The sequence below is a fragment of the Antechinus flavipes genome, chromosome 1, assembly GCF_016432865.1.
Source record: "Antechinus flavipes isolate AdamAnt ecotype Samford, QLD, Australia chromosome 1, AdamAnt_v2, whole genome shotgun sequence".
Taxonomy (NCBI): Eukaryota; Metazoa; Chordata; class Mammalia; order Dasyuromorphia; family Dasyuridae; genus Antechinus; species Antechinus flavipes.
In genome coordinates this window covers 708,178,260-708,197,267 of record NC_067398.1, presented here as the reverse complement: position 1 = coordinate 708,197,267, position 19,008 = coordinate 708,178,260, and the positions used below count along the sequence as shown (strand labels likewise).

At 40.2% G+C, this 19,008-nt stretch overlaps 1 protein-coding gene across 1 annotated transcript in view; it reads left to right on the top strand.

Moving 5' to 3' along the window:
- Positions 1–1,866: 1,866 nt before the first annotated feature.
- Positions 1,867–19,008, top strand: part of SVOP (SV2 related protein) — a 54,357-nt gene continuing 37,215 nt past the window's right edge. Inside the window, exons 1-4 of the mRNA XM_051972981.1 lie at positions 1,867–2,235; positions 15,438–15,598; positions 17,845–17,930; positions 18,329–18,427. Coding sequence (XP_051828941.1) covers positions 2,201–2,235; positions 15,438–15,598; positions 17,845–17,930; positions 18,329–18,427 — 381 coding nt within the window. The 5' untranslated portion in view covers positions 1,867–2,200. The remainder of the gene's footprint in view (positions 2,236–15,437; positions 15,599–17,844; positions 17,931–18,328; positions 18,428–19,008) is intronic.

Here is a 19,008-nt window from a genome sequence, read left to right as displayed (position 1 = left end):
CCATTGACTGGTTGATTGACTGATTGACTCTTGTCCATCACTCCAGCATTAGTGTGAAGATGCGGAATGTAGACCTCTCCTGACAATAGATCTAGGACTCTTTCCAATATTCCAATTAGAATTAGATTAAAATTGGGCTTTCTTTCCTATTCCTATTTCCTATTCCCCTTATATGTCCATACCCACTGCTACCTCTAGAAGCTTAGTGTGGTTTATTAAAAAGAATGTTGGCCTTGACATTGGTGTCAGGAAAGGTCTGAGTTCGATTCCTGACTCTAACTATTGATTCTTGGGTAGATGGTGCCAATTCTCCCCAGCCTTGGTTTCCTAATCTAAAAATGGGGTTATTAATCTTTGTACAACCTATTCTGTGGGGCCATTGTTATGAAATTGCTTTGTAAGCCTTATAGGAATGAATTAGCCTTTACTGAAAAAAATTATGGTGAAAATCACTTCACTCTATATTTCTGATTCTATAATATTATCATTTTTTTTCTCTCTGAACCTCAGTTTCCTCACATGTAGAATGGAAGGTAGTAAAACACTTCACTTTTCCATGCTTTGATTTCCATTTCTACAAAATGATGTGGAAAAATTATATGTCTTCTAAGGTTCCTTATGTCTCCACATTTTGATACTATGATCTTAAAAGCCAAATCTAGTGTAGTCTATATATGAGATGGGGGTGACATTTTGTTCCCCCTTTCCAATTTATTTGACATAATTAATTGAGATATATCCCAGAGGGAGTGCCATACTAGCAAGTGACAGTGATGAAATTTGAACTAGTCATACTTGCCTCCAGTCTAGTAGTTACCTCGATGTAACTCCCATCTCTATAAAGCTCAATTTTTTACAAAATGCTCTTTTTATCTCAACCCCAAGAGAGAAGCTTAAGGCAAGGATTACTAGCCCCATTTCAAAGATGAGGAAACTGAGCCTTCCGGAATCTATCCTTCGTCACCCAGCCCACAGGGTTATAGTTTTTAATTAGTTCTTCTCTTGTTCAAGTCCACATTCTTTCCAAAAATATAGAAAGTCTTCATTAAGCAATTAGCAAGTATTTATTAAGCCTTTTTTAAAATTTTATTTTATTTAATAATAACTTTATATTGACAGAATCCATGCCAGGGTAATTTTTTACAACATTATCCCTTGCACTCGCTTATGTTTCGATTTTTCCCCTCTCTCCCTCCACCCCCTCCCCAAGATGGCAAGCAGTCCTATATATGTTAGATAGGTTGCAGTATTTATTAAGCCTTTAGGAAAACCTGTGTTCAAATCTGGATTAAACATTTATTCGCTGTATGACCATGTATAATTTGGCTACATTATGTCCACACTTATCACATCTCCATTTGCTTCATTGTAAATGGGGATAATAATAACATCTATTTCCCAGGGATATTGTGAAGATCAAATGAGATAATATTTGTAAAGTATTTAACATATGGAAAGAGCTTAATAATTTCCTGTCCTTCCTTCCTTCCTTCCTTCCTTCCTTCCTTCCTTCCTTCCTTCCTTCCTTCCTTCCTTCCTTCCTTCCTTCCTTCCTTCCTACCTTTCTGCTAGGGATTGTACTGAGCACTTGGGAATGCAGAAAGCCTACCCCGTCCCTTGACCTCGAGGAGCTTACATTCTAAAGGGATAAATAACAAGGACATAAGTAGAAATATACAAGATTATACAGGGCTCTGATGCATCCGTATCAAGACAACCATTTTATAAAATACGATGCTACAGAGGAAAATCAACATCCCAGCTGAAGTGTAAAAACAACGCGGGGGTGAGGGGGTGGGGCGCAGGGGGGAGGAGAGAAGAGGGGGCGGGAGGAAGGGAGGGGCGGGGTAGTCGAGTGGGAGGGAATGGGCAAGTTTCTGCTAGCAGCAGAGCTATCTCCGCCCCCTCTCCATCTAGCAGCCTCCTCTTCTCTCCCCTCTCTTCTCCTCTCCAGCTGCTGCTATTGCTGCCGCTACCCTCCTCCTCCTCCCCCTCTTCCTCTTCCTCCTCCTCTTCCTCCTCCTCTTCCTCCTCCTCCTCCGCTGCTCTCCCCTCGGCCGCTTTGTCTCCAGGGTGCCCTAGCTGCATCCTTGTAGCTGTGGGGAGCTGTCCAGCAGCCCCGCTCCTGAAAGCCTTCCCAGCCCTCCATCCCCTCGCCATGTAAGGGCCATGAGAACACCGCTCCCCACCGCAGCCTGCCATGGAGGATGATGTGTTCCAGCTGAGACAGCTGCCGTGAGTACCACCGGGGGATGTGGGGAGACAGACAGATGTGCGTGCGTTTGGAAAGAGCCAGACCGCTCCAGGCGGGCGGCATCTGGGCTCTTAATTGCACCGAGCCAAAGGAGCCCCGAGAAAATGAGTTAGGCCCCAAGGAAGCAGGCCATTTTCTCGGATGGGGAGCCAAGTTGGGTTTCTCTGACTCAGTTCAATTTTCCCCCGCTGGCTATGGAAAGATAATATGGGGAGCCCTGGGGCAGGGATATCGTCTGGGGTTCTGCCCAGTTCTGGAGGGATGGATTAGCAGGCATCTGTCAGGGCTAGGATTTAAGGAAGGTGGAGCAGCTTATTTCAAATGCTGATAGCCTCTTAAAAGCCTGGACATTTGCCCTTAGCAGCTCTTCGCCTCCTCAATGAATGACTTCCAGCCTCGGAAATCTTTCTGCAAGGTCTGTCAGTTGGGAATGATAAAGATGTTTGCAAACAGCATTCTCCCCCCTCCCCTCTCCCCGCCTTCATCCCTACCCCTTCCCACCGAGATTCCCATCAGAGAGGAAAAGATGGGGCAGAGGGCTGTTGTTTATGAAGTGTGTGAAGGGTAGATCTGGACTCAGAGCTGATTATACTAGATATTATCCCTAGGAATCTCCTGCCTTTTTTTTTTTTGAATGAGTGGAGAGAGGAATTTTTTAACCCCCCCAGCTTCAGTGAAGCCCACCTTCATCCACTGGCTTAAAAAGCAGTAGAAAGCACTGCTTCAAGGAAGTGATTGCTTCAGGATAAGATAAAATTGCCCTGGAACCCTGGGGAACACTCTAAAACAACTGCTCGAAATTGCTGTCTTTGGCAGGGGGCAGGAGTGGGGAGCTCGAGGCGGGTGTTGGGTAGAGGGGATGTTCCCTCCATGCAGATTTCCTAAGATGGGAATAGAACTACAAGGAGAAAGCGGTTCGGTGGCCATTCGGCCAAATCTCAGCTTGCTGAATGAGATTCCATTTCGACCTGTCCAGAACCATTGCTTATTACACCTTCTGTGGGTGTCTTTTTCTCCATTCAGCTTTTAAAAATAAAATAAAATAAAATGTTTCTTTGGAGCACTTAAGTATCCTCTAAAGTCATTTTGGGTGTGGGTGTAATTGCTTCGATAGTCAGATATTCCATATAAATACTGCTCTACAAGATGATGAGGAGTGAGCAATTCCATGAGGATTTCACTAAAGAGGGTACCTTGTAATTTCTGTTTCCTCCCCAGTGTAAAATTATTACATTAGACGGGGCGGAGGAGGAAAGGAGAGGGTGACTGTGCTGGATGTGACATGAAGGCTTTTATTAATAGAATGATGCTAATAGACGTATATTTTATTGTTGAACACAGAATGATTTCATAAATAATAATCACATCGGACATTATACCAAAGATGGCCAGTTATAGCTGCCAAAAGCTGGTTGTCAGATGAGATATGAGAATACCGAAATACAAGTACCTGAGTGGAATTTATATGGCTGAGTTACAGAACTATGAAGCTTGCAAAGGGACCTTGGAGACCAGTTTACAGGGAGGAAATTAAGGCCTCCAGAGAGGGCAAGTAAATTGCTTAAGGCCACACATTTTCTATGGTAAGAGCCACGACTTGAATCCCTTTCTTCAAACCCAATGCTTTTTTCCCCTCCATGTTGCCTACACAAAACAAGGATTCTCTATTCCAACCAAAAGTCAATTCTAAGGGCCAATAGAAAAACAATAACCCCAAATTAAATCATATTTAATAGATGTGGGCTCCTGATGACATAAGGGAATATGTCTGGCCATGATATACGACATCGACATGAGATTGTAATTGTAATTTTAAAACTTTGTGTTCTGTAACAGCTTTGGTCACAATTCACTCTCATTCAAAATTTTTCAACAACTCCCTATTGCCTCTAGGATAAAATAAAATTTTCATCGGCTCCTTATTATCCCTAGGATTTTTTTTTTGTAATCCCCACCCAGGCATCTAAAGCCTTCCACATTCTGTTTTCCACCATCAGCCTTGTTAGTCTTATCTTGTATTATTCCCCTTTACACACTATCCACTACAATCAAGTTGACATGTCAGCTGTGTTTGTATAGGACATACTATCTCTAGCCTCTTTGCCTTTGCACAATTCATCAAGCATGCCAGGAATGCCCTCCATCCTCACCTTTGCTTCTTGGAATTTCTAGCTTTCTTCGAAGCCCCCAAACCCCTGGGACTGCCTTCCATATGAGGTCTTTTGACCCCAAGTTGTTAGTTTTCTCTGCCTCTTAAAATCATGTTGTTATTATTTTTACACTCTTTGATTTACTTTCCTGGATATATGTTGTAGCCTCCAGTGGTTTGGAAGCTCCTTGTAGGCAAGGAATATTTCTTTTTGTCACTGTATTCTCCTCTGCCTCCCCTGCCTACTAAGGCAGGCAAGAAATGTTGGTTGAATTGAATATAATTTGAGTTTCTAAATATTGCTGGAAGATGGGAAAATAGTAGATAGGTTGTAAAAAGAGTGGAGTGTTGGGCTTGGAGTCAGGAAGACTAGAGTGTCCAAATCCTTCCTTAGAAAATAGCTATGTGGCCCTGGTCAAGTCACTTAACCTCCCAGCCTCAGTTTCCTCATCAGTAAAATAGAGATAATAATGCACCTACTTGACAGCATTATGAAAATTAAATGAGGTGATATTTGTAATACATTTTGCAAAATTTAAAATACTATATGAATGCTATCATTATAAAAACAAACATGGAAAGTATGAGAGAGAAAGAGAGAGAGAGAGAGAAACTATATGTGAGAGATGGAAAATGAAATAGAGATCCAGAAGGAGAGAACACTTAAGTGGTGCAGTGGGTGAAGCACTGGTCTTACAATTAGACTCATGTTCATAGTTCAAATTTGGCCTCAGACTTTACTAGCAGTGTGAGCCTGGGCAAGTCACTTAATCCTGTCTGCCTCAGTTTCCTCATCTAGAAAATGAACTGGAGAAGGAAACGGCAAACTACTCCAGTATCTCTGCCAAGAAAATGGGATCATGAAGAGTTGGACATAACTGACCAATAACAAAATGAAGGAGTAGATGGTCTCTTGGGGACCTCCCACCACTGATGTTCTAATGTTCTGGTTTCTAAAGTCCATTTCAATTCTAGTATATTATGTTCTAATGTGCTTATGATTCTATCATTTTTTGTTCTAAGGAACCTTCTATCTCTGAAGTTCTATGATCACACATATACACACACAATACACACACAGACTTAAGAGTTGTAAGGGAACATAGAAACCACCTAGATAAACTCCTTTATTTTCCAAATAAGGTAAAAGAATCCCAGAGAGGAGAAGTGAGTTGCTTAGCATGGCACAGCTAGGAAGTAAGTAGCAGAGTTGAAATTTGAACACAGATCCACCGGCTCCAAATCCTCTTCTCTTTTCCCTGTACAATGCTGCCTCCCAGGCCCCTTCTAGTTTTAAATTCACTATTCCATGTCCTTAGGTTCCCTACAAACATAAAAGTTTGTATGAACTTTTATGTACGAACAAAATATCCACAGATTTTCTGACAAGTGAGTAGATTTCAGCAAGTTTGCAGCACTTGTGAAATTTGCAAATGACTCAGGGGATGCCTCCCTAACCAGAGACATTGCCTGAAATTACTTGGATATCTCTGTATTGAATAAAAAGAACTGACCATAAATATAGAAGAGCATTTAGAAAAGAAATAAAAACATGTTAATGATTTGTCGTTCAGTTATTTCAGTTGTGCCCAGCTCATCCCAACCCCATTTGAGGTTTTTGTCAAAAAAAGACTTGCCATTTTCTTCTCCAGCTCACTTTATAGATGAGGAAACTGAGGCAAATGGAGTGAAGTGCCTTGCTCAGGGTCACACAGTTATTAAGTACTTGGAGCAAGATTTGAACTCAGGAAAACTTCAGGTCCATCATTCTGCCCATTGCTCCATATAGCTGTCCATGTAATTTTATAAGGCCTCAAAGAGTAATTGTAATCTATAAAACTACATTCGAATGAAATCAGAATGAATTTTGGAATATTTATCCTTGAAACTCAGCTCAAAGAACCACTCTACTCCATGTGTCACAGTGAATCCTGAATTAAGTAGCATTTATGCCATCTCCCATGCATGGTATAGACACATTGCAGACTAGAGGTTTCTTTGAAATGTGGTGTAATGGAAATACTGCCAGATGTGGAGTCAAAAGACCTAACTTGAAATCCCACTTCTTCTTTGTAGGTATGTGACATTGAAGAAAGGAAATAAGCATTTATTAAGCACTTCCTGTATGCCAGTCACTGTGCTAAGGTCTTTACAAATATTATCCTTATATCATTTGTATTCTCTTTTATCACAACCCTGGAAAGCAGGTGCTATTATTCACATTTTACAGTTGAGGAAACTGAGGCCAAGGTAGTGTGACTTGCCTACAATCACACAGCTAATAAGCATATGAAACAAGATTTTCACTCAGCTTTTCCTGAATCCAGGCTTAGTACACTACCCATCATGCCTTGAGCAAAGCATTTAACCAAGAAGCACTTACTGCAGACCAGGAATGATGTTGGGCAATGGGGTGACAAAGACAAAAGTACAATTAGAAAAAAGTAGAATTGGACCCTGCCCTCATGGAGCTTTCATTCTGTCAAAGTGGATGATATATACATTTGTAAGTATCTGACTCCTAAAGCCCATTTGTATGGGCTCTTTCGTTGCTGGTGGAAATGAGCGCCTGAGCCCCTGCAGTAGAGGAGTGACGAGCACCTCCCCAAACTCCCTCAATCTCTTTGGCAGTAGCTTCTGGTTTCTGTGGAGGCTTCTGGCTTTACCCCAAGAGAAAAGACAAAAGAGACCAGCCCCACTTCAGGTTTTTGAAGGGAAAATAGACTGTGGGAAGAAGCTGACACGAGAGGTGTTTACTGTGTCCATCACATCTCCGTCCCCAGCTTTCTACGTGAGTGATTTTGGAGAACTAGTCCTTGGGTGAGATTCAGAACTCTCTTCTAATTGAACTAAGTGATCCCCTTCCCAATAGGAGAGAGCTCTTTGATTCTCTATGGTCTGGTGTGTATTCTCCTATATATCCCTTCTCTAATTTCTGTTTTGTTACTGACTTAGAGAAGTGGATTTCTTTCCTAGTTACTATGTGTGTTTATTGTGGAATTGGAATTTGATGTGAAGGGATCAAGCCTTGGATATAAAAGATCAGTTTCTCCTTTCCCCATTGAGAAATAGCTAGCAGAAATGTAATCAGAACCTGAAAACCATATCCTCTTGACTAATAATCTTTAAGGGAGTAAATAAATATAATTCTAGCCAGGTTTTCTCTCTCTGTCTCTCTGTCTCTTTCTCTCCGTGTCTCCTTCTGTCTCTGTCGCTGTCTCTCTCTCTTTCTCCCCTCCTTTTTTCCTCCCCTCTCCCCTTTCTTTCTCCTCCTTCCTCTTTTTCCTCCTCATCCTTACCCTTGTCATCATCATAATCATCATCATCATCTTCTTCTTCTTCTTCTTTTCCTCTTTCTTCTCCTCCTCCTCCTCCTTCTCTTCCTCCTCCTCCTCCTCCTCTTCCTTCTCTTTCTCCTTCTCTTCCTCCTCCTCCTTCTCCTTCTCCTCCTCTTCCTTCTCCTCTCTCTCTCTCTCTCTCTCTCTCTCTCTCTCTCTCTCTTTCTCCTCTTTTTTACTCTCATTCTTTCCAACCTTCTGCTTCCTGGTAGTAATTAAAGCCTCCCTTGGAGAATGATGGGGGAAGAGGAGGCTAAGAGCTGAAGAGGTAGGAAACGACCAGATTGTGAAGAACTTTAGATGCCAAAAGGAGTTTATATTTGCATCTAGAGGTAATAAGAAGCCACTGGAGCTTAGATATGAAGTATGGAATTGACATAGCCAGGGAAGAATGTGAGAGGAGAGAAAATGTTATGTAGCAGTGCTTCTTGCTTTCGGTAAATCCTCCCCTCTAAGACTTACTGTAGTTCAACTGATGGATTGATAATGGGCAACATAAGCAACAGTACTGGAACTCCGCAGCCTCTTGGAGTTATTCCTAGAATCCTGAAGGGATCAGTAATCAACTTCCCTCTAGAGATCCCAACTAATGAGTGGGAATGTCTTCTTTAGGAAGTGGCCTGAAAAGGGTGCTACGTTCAGGACTGGATATCCCATTTTTAGGAAAAACATTGACAAGGTGGAGAATGTTTAGAATAAGTATGAGAAAAGGCATTCAGATCATGCTATATGAGCAACAAGCGAAGGAACTGGGTGACGGTGAGCCTGAAGAGAACAATTAGAAGAGACATGAGAGCCACCCACTTTTAACTTTTTGAAGGATTGTCCCGTGGAAGATACAATAGACTTAAACTCAGAGGCCAAAATAGAACAAAACTGATACTACAGGGAGAAATAAACTTAGACTGGATGTCAGAAAAAAATTGACTAATTTTGAGAGTTTTTCAAAACTGGAATCAACTGTCTTGGGAAGTTTCCCACTCTTCAAGCCAAGTGGGAATTTTATAGAAGTATGTGTTGGACTACATGGTCTCTCAGGACATTTCCATTAGTGGGATTCCACGAATTTGAATGGAATTAGGGAGGGAAATTCAGAAGAGCCAGAGTCTTCAAGGACAGCTTTCAAAGGGAGGCAAAGAAGCACAGAATAAATATTCCCCATGAGGGAAATGGGAGCAAAAATAAGGAGGTAGGACTGGGCATGTCCTGGTGGTGGTACAAGGTGTGGTTCTGATTAGAGCTGAGAAAGCATAGTAATGAAGAGAAGTGAACTAGCCTACTACTACATGCTAGACACCATGCTAAATGCCTTACTAATTTTATCTCACTTGATCTTTACATCAATTCTGAATAAGTGCTATTATAATCCCATTCTATAGTTGAGGGAACTGAGGCAGGGAAAAGAAATATGACTTACCCAGGATAACACAGCTAAGATATGAATGAGGTTGGATTCAAATTCAGATTTCCTTTACTCAGATTACTCAAGCATTCTGTCTGATTCACCATCTATCTGATTACTTACTTAATTTCCATGACCTAACGGATATCCCAGTGCCCAAAACTTTACCTGCTTATAATTTTACTATTTATTTATCAGTAGATAATTGCCAGAGGAAGTTTCTTATCAGGAGTCAATTCCCTACCCCATTAAAATCAGAGGGGTATTAAAAAAAGGAAAAAAAAACTGATTTGGAAGCTGGGGATACAGAGATAATTAATATTGTATGGGGAGGGGGAAGTCCTGAGATCTGTGTTCAAATCTCAGCTTTGCCACTTGGTTTTTCTGTGCCTCAGTTCCCTCATAATAACCAAAGTTAATAATAGCGAGCATTTTTGTGAAGTAGTTGACAGATACAGTTTCATTTGATTGGAAAATTGGTGTTATTATTATCCTTATTTTAACTATAAAATTGTAGCACAGAATGATTTGTATGAAAGGGTGGGCCCTTTCAGCTCTTGATCGAATTCCTGCCTTCAAGGAGCCTAGCTTCTTCTGAGGTGGGGACAAATTATTCCCAGATAAATGGACATAAGGTCATTTGAGGAGAGAGAGGAGGTGGAGGAGTGATCAGGGAAGACGTCTTGGTGGAGGTGACATTTGAGTCACCTACGGTGGGGGAAGGTTCCGAGAGGCACTGATGAAGAGGGATGCTTTCCAGAAATGAGAAACAACTCAGACAAATATGATGGCAGACTATGGAAAATTGGGCTTCCTGAACGGAAGGGCAGTGACATGGAATAAAGCTTGAAAAATAGGAGGCCTTTACCTACCCAGGAAAGAGGGGAAAGACCTCTGAATATATTATTATTGTTAGCCTTCCTCTCCTGTAGGAGTAGTGATGACTGCATTCATTCACCTGGGTTAGGCCATCTGGATGGAACAGGGGATAATGCTTCCCTAAGACTTTTGGGATAACTTAAGTATCCAGTTATCCCTTCTATATTGCACCTTGGCCCATTGACGTTTTGATATATTGTGGATCAGCATAAGAAATTAAATCTGAATTTGGGGGGAATTTAGTGGAAGCTGCAGCTGAAATATGAAGGCCAGCAGACAGACAGAAAAAGTTGAGAACTCAGAAATGCATAAAATATATGTATAGCATTGAATAATAAAAACATATTTAATCTTTTAATATCATAATAATTCAGACTTCTTCTCTGCTATGAAGGAGGGCCAAAAAATGGATTTCCAGATCATGGGGAGGGGGTGTTTCTGTACCCCTACTCCCCATGATGGGAAAGGGAAGATTATACTCTTATTCACTGGGTAAAGATAGCTTTATCATAGAATTACCTCTTTCCAGCATCAGGAGTAGCCTTTACTCTAAAACTGAGTTGTGCTGACTTCCATTCTAAGCAGGGCTGCCCTGCTGATGAAGGGCAAGAGGTCTGCCATGGTCTTTCTAGCTCAGCTATGGAAGCTCCCCAGCTGCATCCCTGCCTGTGGCCAGCCATACAAATGTCCCTGGCCTGGAGGCTTTCACAGGACTGCTGCTCAAGGGCATCCAAATGGCTTCCCTGCCTCTGATGTACTTGATGGACCTTTCAAAAGCACACTGGCCAATCTAAAAGGAGTTCACTGGGAAACTGTCTAAAGGTCACTGTTGCCAGCCTGGTTTTTTATATAACTTTCCGCATTCATCCTCTTTCTCTCCTCTTTTGCTAGCTCTTAATACATGGAAAGCATATTATGTGCAAGATTCATTCGGATGAGGAAACTGAGCCACAGAGAGGGGCATCGTCCAGAATCATACAGACAGGATGCAGCAGAGGGATCAGAACCCACAACTTACTTGCTCTTTGACTATGCAACTTTTTTCAAAGCCTCAGTTTCCTCATCTTGAAATTGAGTACCTCCCAAGATAGTTGTAAAAATTAAATAAAATTATGTGTGTATGTTTTTTGAAAAGTTGATGCTCTCAAGAAAATTTAGAACTCAAAATTTTATTTAAAAATGAATGTTAAAAATTGTCTTTATATGTAAGTGGAAACAAATTTTAAAAATTAAAAAAAATTTAGTTAACACTGTAAATGTCAGTTATTATGACATCACATTCTTATCATCTTAGTCCATAATGATGTTTAGCTAGAAGCGATGTTGGTTCAAGTTTCTCTCCTGCTTTTATTTTAGATTGAACGCTCTATGTGCTAATGTAAAGGTGGATAAAGTAACTGCTTTTTGTAACTGGATATTATTAGTATGTTAGGCTCTTAGATATAGAGCTAGATGGCACATTAGAGACTTTTAAGTCCAAACCTCTTGTTTTACAAATGAGGAAACTGAGGCTGAGAGGTGAAGTGACTTGCCCAGGGTCATACAGGTAATAAATGTCTGAAATGGGATTTGAATTTGTGTTCTTGACTCTAGTTCTAATACCCTAACAACTAAATAATGTTGCCACTCATTATCATTATCATCATTAATATCATCATCAACATCCTTATCATTATCCTTACCACCACCACTACCGTCATCACCATTATCACAATCATCATCATCATCATCGTCACCACCTTCATCATCCCAATCATCATCACCATCCTCATCACCATCACCACCTTCATCATCTCAATCATCATCACCATCATCACCACCATCAAAATCTCACTTAATGGAGTTCAGATATAAATAGTCTGGGGGAAAGTTGCTTCTTTTGTGTTCTTTTATATTTCATGTTATACAGACAGTTAATTTTTTTATTTTTTTTGTTTTGTATGCAGACAATTATTACAAGGTAGACAAAAAGATTGTTATTATTGTTGCTGTTACTCTTATTTGCATCTTTTCCAATAAGAGTCATATGGTCTTGGGGAAAGTTGACTTTTCTTATTCTTTTATATTAAGTGATGCAATAATGAGAACACAGATAAACTACTTCTTGATGTTCACTAAAAATGCAAAGATGTCAATTCATTCTCTCTGGAGTCCACTGAACGCATCTTCTGTACAATAGCAGTAGCAGACAGGTGGATGGGGATGATGTGAACCTAAGCTTGTTCCTATAAGCTCATCTCCTCAGCTATAGTTCTATACTTTAAGAGTGTTGCTCTTGTTGTTTTCCCTCTTGGAACTTGGAAATTGTATATTTGGGGGATAACGATATCTAGGGATGTATTAGAGCTAGTTCAGATTATTTTTTCAGTGACCATTTATACCTCAAAAACCAGAAAACACTATAGATCAAGACTTGATTTATTGTCTTATCGATTATCCAAATATAAGAAAATCATGGAGGAAATATGGCTAATACAAGCTCAATGTAAATTTGTGTCATGCACATGTTTTATATTTCAGAGAGCCAGTTGTTAAACATTTATCAGCAGACCTCTGAATCGATTTAAACCATTGGGTTTGAGTTTTTATCAATCAGTATTATCCAAAAATGATTATGGGAAACAGTTCGATCTGAAATAATGATCCGGTCCCAATCCAATTTATTGTTTGAGTTCTCCAGGATATTTTGAAGGCATATTTATAGTACGGGGATTTATCGTTTTTAAGTCAACAAAAGATAGATGTAAAATTCTGACCTAGAATTCTAACTACCAGGTCTGGTCTTGCCGGGTATTCAGTAGGTGTCAAATTCTTACAGTTTGCAGTGATGTGTTGCATAATCTCCAGCATTTCTTTGTATAACCCATATTGATCACTAATCCACTAATGGTTCCAAGGATTATCCCCTACTTTCTTATGACAATGACCTAGTTTTGAATAGCCATCAGAAACCCTTCCCTTTCTGCAAAAGAATCCACGATTCAGCTATTTGTTCAGTGTTCCTTTATCAATATGTTGTTGGTTGAATCACCCAGAGAGCACCTTTCTGGGATCCCTGTCTGGAATACTAGTCGTTTTTTTGGCCTCCATCGAGAAGGAAACCACTTTCAGTTTGGAAAATCCAATACCATTTTTATTACTCTTGTTATTGTTATTATTATTACTCCAATGGTACATCTAACATAACAGTCCAAAACAATACAATACAATCTGAGTATACAAGGTACTTTGTTAGGCTCTGGAGACCCAAAAATAAAACAGAAATCAGTTCTTGCTCTTCTGAAGCTTGCATTCTACCATGACAAAATGGTTCCTTACAAGTACCTGCTGAGAAATGCATCAAACTCAAATATTTCTAAACACAAATTTTGGAAGAAAAAGGGACTTCAGAACTTATATGCCTGAATGTTGTGTATATGTATGATAATATGGATATTAATGTTCTCATCAACCCATTTCTCACATATCTATTTCAAAAGTATGGTGTGTTTATTGTGCTTTTTAAGTTCCAAATCAGAGCCAAACTGAGGTGAGGTGATAGGGGTTTTGCCTCAAGGAACCAAGTTTACAAATACTGACAGCATTTGAGATCCTTTGGGAAATTCTTCCCCCATTCTTCTCTGCCTTCCCAGAAGCTACCTCATGGCACATTTCCCGGATTTCTGGAACCCCGATACTATAGCATCCCACAATCATCTCCCCAAAATTGAGTGCCTTTTGAGCCACTATATTCAAATGCAAAAAGTCCTAGTTATGATTCTAGTCCGACTCATTGGGCAAACTATTTTGAAAAATACTCTGTGAGGAGAAAGAAAAATCTAATAATGAAAAACCAAATTAATACTTTGTATTTGTAGAGGATTTACTTTCCAAAGCATTTATACAACCGTTTTCATAGTTTATTCTCTCTATAGTATTGTGAATTTGAAAGGATCGGATTTACTCTGTCACATGAGGATTATTTGAATGAAGTAGGAATGTTTTGTCTAGAAAAGAGAAAATTCATGGAGATGAGTGATGGATCTGAAGAGCTCTCGGGTAAAAGAGAGGTTTTATTTGTTTCCTTTGTCTACCAAGGATAGAACAATGGGTAAAATTTACAGAGAGTTTAGGATTGGTATAAAGAAAACATTCCTAATAAAGGGAGCCATCCCAAAGTGGAATGGACTGCAGGTCTTCAAGCAGAGGCTTCGGAGAGGAGACTTTTGTCCCCTTGTATCTAACTTGTGTCTAAGGTTGCCAGGTGGCACTATGGATAGATGACACCTTGGTATCAGGAAGACCTGAATTCAAAAACAATTGCTAGTTGGGCAGTTAAGTGGTACTGGTCTTGGAGTCAGGAGGATCTGAGTTTAAATTCTACTTCAGGCACTTAATGTAACTCCAGGCAAGTCAACTGATCCTGTTTGCCTCAGTTACTCATCTTTAAAAATGGGCTGGAGAAGGAAATGGCCAACCACTCGAATAACTGTCACAGAGAGATAGACACAACTGAAATGATTCAATTAAAAATATTGCTGTGTGTCCCTGGGCATTTAGATCTCACTCGACCTCAGTTTCCTCATCTGTAAAATCAGGAACATAGATTTGATGACTTTAAGGTCTCTTCTTCAGTGTGCATTAATTAAACACCTGCAGCGTTTTAGGCACTGGGGATACAAAGACCAAATAGAGGATGTGATCCCCTTTCCTCAAGGAATTAGGCATTTGTGATTCTGTGATACTCTCATTCTCATCAGATAGATGAGGAAATTTATGGATAGAAATGCCAAAATCTAATTTTATCTCACTAATCTTGACAAGAACATAATGGCCAAGAGAAAAAAAATATCATGGGATAATTTATCAAGAGTTAGAATAGACCTTCCAAGACTAACAAGTCCAACCTCCGTGTTTGTCAGATGAGGAAACTGAGACAGACGCTGGTTAAATAACTTGCTCAGCATCACACAGTGAAGTGACTGTAGGAGGATTTGAGTCCATGGCTTCCTGGCTCCAAGTCCAATGCCCCCATCTGTTAGACTACACTGTGATATATCCAAGGTTACATTGGCAGTAAGTATCAGAAATGGCATTAGAACTCTGACTGCAGAACTAATGTTCTTTCTCTTGTACCACACTGTCTCAGGGACCTGACAAAAACACAGCCTTATATTCTAATGTGCTAGCTATTCAGACTCATCCAGTTTAATTCTCTGGACAAGTCAACAAGCATTTATTAAGTGCCTACTGCATGCCAGTCACTGGAGTTATAAAGACAAAAACAAAACAAAACAACAGCTCCCCCTTCAAGGAACTCACAGTCTAATTGTCAACAAGAGAAAGTCTTTTCTATTGAACCAGATGCAAGATTTTCCCACTTAACGGAGAGTCAGGGAAACACCTCTCTACATAATCATCCCTCCTTTCCTCTAGAGTGGTCAAGTTCCGAAGAACAGGAGAGAGTTCCAGGTCTGATGATGATGCCATCTCGGGAGAACATGAAATCCAGATTGAAGGGGTCCGGTCAGACTTAGAGGCTGTGGAATTGGAGGATGGAGCTGCAGTGCCCAAAGAGTTTGCCAATCCCACTGATGGTAAGTAGGGTAATAATAACAATAATAATCTTAGATTATTATTCTACTATTCTAAAACCAAGCCTTTTACTTATGGTGTCTCATTTAATCCTCATATCAACCTTATAAAGTAGTATATTTTATGTATAAAAATATAAAGTTATTATCTTTATTTTACAGATAAGAAAAGGGCTGAGAAAATTTGAACACTTTGCCCAGTATCATACAGCAAATAAATGACTAAGACAGTATTTGGGTTCAGGCTTGCCTAATTTCCCATTCAGTGCTCTATTCACTGGACCATGGCTTTCAGAATCTCTCTACTACTTGATAGAAATTAAGAAAATTTTTTTCAATGAACAGAAATCTATCTTCTCTCCCCCAGTTTTCTTCCATATTGGAAAGAAAAGAAAAGAAAAGCAAAACCTTTGTGACAAATATGCAATGCAAGTAAAAATAATTCCCATCTCGGTTATCTAGCTGCTGTTCTTAGCAGCTGATGTAAGGTATTTTTGAAGGCTGAGGCTCACTTGTGGGTTAATATCATCAAAATATGCCCAATACAGAGATACTTGCTTCAGAGCTCAGTGCATCTAAGTGGAAAGGCAATGGGGACTAGAAGTTTCATTAAGAGTGATTAATTATGGTCAATTTCAAAAACTAGGGATTATGTGCTGATCCCTACCAGTTATCTTGTTGGATTTTTTTCCCTTTTAAATGATTACTGATACATTTTAGACATTGCCTTCATTTTAAAATATCTTTATCGTTCTTGCCACTCCATCCAGCAATCCCTCTTTCATCATTTAAAAAAATCAGTTCAGCACAATTAAGGAACAATATCAACCGTTTCTGAGAATATCTACATTATTACATCCCCATTCCCCCACCTCTACAAAGAAAAGGAAAAGAAATGTTTTCTCATTACTTCCTCCAGACCAAGTTTGGTTAATTATAACCAAATTATAATTTGGTTTATAATTACACACCGCTCAATTTCATTGTTTTTCTCGTTCTTTCAATTGCCATTGTTGCAGTCACTACGTTGTTTTCCAAACTCGACTTTCATAAGTCTGCATCAGTTCACAAAACTCCTTTCATGCTTTTTCACATGTATTGTTTCTTACAGCACTGTCCCAATCATCTTGTTTTGAATAATCTTGGACTATAATGGAATGGGGTCTGGATTATTGAAGAAAAGGAATTTGGATGGTGCTTTACAAAGCCAACCATATTCTAAGGTGGAAATTCTTCCTCTCCATCTATTTATAAATAGATAAATAAATAAATAGATATAAGGAGCACTAGTAAGGAAAAATTGATATCATGTATTTTGGTAAAGCCTGTCAATAGTGATAATTCTAAAGAGTCAATGACATTTGATTTTATTTTTATTTTCCAAATGTCTTATGGATGCCCTCTACTTTTTTTGGTTTGTTTTTTTTTTCTTCTTTTTAAAAAAAATATTTGTTTAACATAAATACAAAATAGAAAAAATAACATTGTCATGTGGACAGCAGAACATAAGAGAAGATTCAAAATGTGTAACACAGATTTTCTTTTTCAAGAAATCCTAGTTATTTCTGAGTATAATGGCCTCTTCATCACTAATAGCAAAGAGAAACTGTTTTTTCAAATTTGACCTACAGAGATCTTTGCTATATGGAGTATTCCACCTCGGTAGTCCCCCACTTCTCAGTAAGGGAGAGCGTGTTTCATCTTGGAGTATTCCACCTCGGTAGTCCCCCACTTCTCAAGAGGGGGGACCGTGTTTCATCTTGGGTTCTCTAGGTCATTGTAAATATCCCAAGTTCAGCCGCCTGCTAGCATTTCTATTAGCTTTATATAGAATAAGACCATTATACACAATTTTCTCCAAGTTCTATCACATTCCCTCTACCTCAGTTCATATATGTTTCTTTAATTCCTGACCTTGTTTTCTACGGCCCAATAATATTCCATTCCATTTATATACCACAATTGGTTTAGCTATTCTTTAAAAAATGGAGTAATAATATTCTCCACAACCATAAAGCATTTATTAAGGGCCCGCTATGTTCCTGGCACTGGGCCAGGCGGGAGGTGACAGTTATGAAGATGAACAACCCTGGAAGGGGAGAAACATGGAGAGGACTTTATTGCCTCCTTAAACCTCCACCATCTTCCAATTCATATATTTTGACGCTACAATTTAAGTCACGGTGACCTTGAAACATTCCCACCCCAGGAAAACTATAGGGAAACCTACTCCTTTGTCTCGTTTCCAGATACTTTCATGGTGGAAGACGCGGTGGAAGCCATTGGCTTTGGGAAATTTCAATGGAAACTGTCGGTCCTCACAGGATTGGCTTGGGCAAGTATTTGGAATGGGGGCAGTGCAGGGCTTCAACATCAGGTTTTAAGCAATCTAAAATACGGGTTTTGATTGTTTTGGGTTTTTTTTAACCAATAATGAAAGAGTGAATGAAAAAGCGTTTATCGTGACTGCCTTGCATCTCTTTCCATGAAGAACTGTAGATTTTAACTCAATTAAGCAAGCGTTAGATGGAGCATTTCCGCCCCTCTGTCATGGGCTGGCTGCATGGGTAACTTGGGGAGCAGTTTCTTGATCGCAGCCTGGTGGGTTCCCCGATGCAAAAGAAGCCAGTCTTGGAAGCTGGGGCTGAGGAGGTAGAGTCAGTCACAGCAGGGATCAGGGTGTCTGTCTACTTTCCCTTTCTGGACACGTCTCCCACTTTCTCCTTTTTCTAGATGGCAGATGCGATGGAAATGATGATTCTCAGCATTTTGGCACCCCAGCTGCACTGTGAATGGAGACTCCCCAGCTGGCAGGTGGCCCTGCTCACCTCGGTAAGAGCGGGTGCATGTCTGCCGCCTTCCTAGAGTTTAATTGGCCCCCCACCCCTCTGGTCCACGTGCACTCGTCTATCACTCAAGCCCAATCCCAGCCTCAGCGGAGGAGATCCGAACCTCGGTGAGGAGATCTGGGCGGCAGCCTTCTCCCCCCCCAACATGGTCCTGTCTCCCACCACCCACACCTTGGACAGCGACACACCCCGAGTAAATTGCCTTTTTTGTTCATCCCTGAGCCCCCACTCCGGAACTGTGCATCTGAGTAGTTAAAAAAGTGATAGAATTGGAGAAGCCAGGACATCTCACCTCTGCCACTTACCTGTGTGACCTCGAACAAGTCATTTGTCCTATTTGTGTCCCACCTTCCTGGTTTTTTTAATTAACTGTCACATAACATCTCCCTAACCCAGTTTCCCCATCTGCAATGGGGATGGTAATGGTAGCATCTGTCTCCCAGGGTTCTTGTGAGCTTGACTGGAGAGAGGCAACGAGAGACAGACAGAGACCAAAACAGAGAGAGAAAGAGACACAGACACACACAGAGAGAGAGAGAGACAGACAGACAGACACAGAGAGAG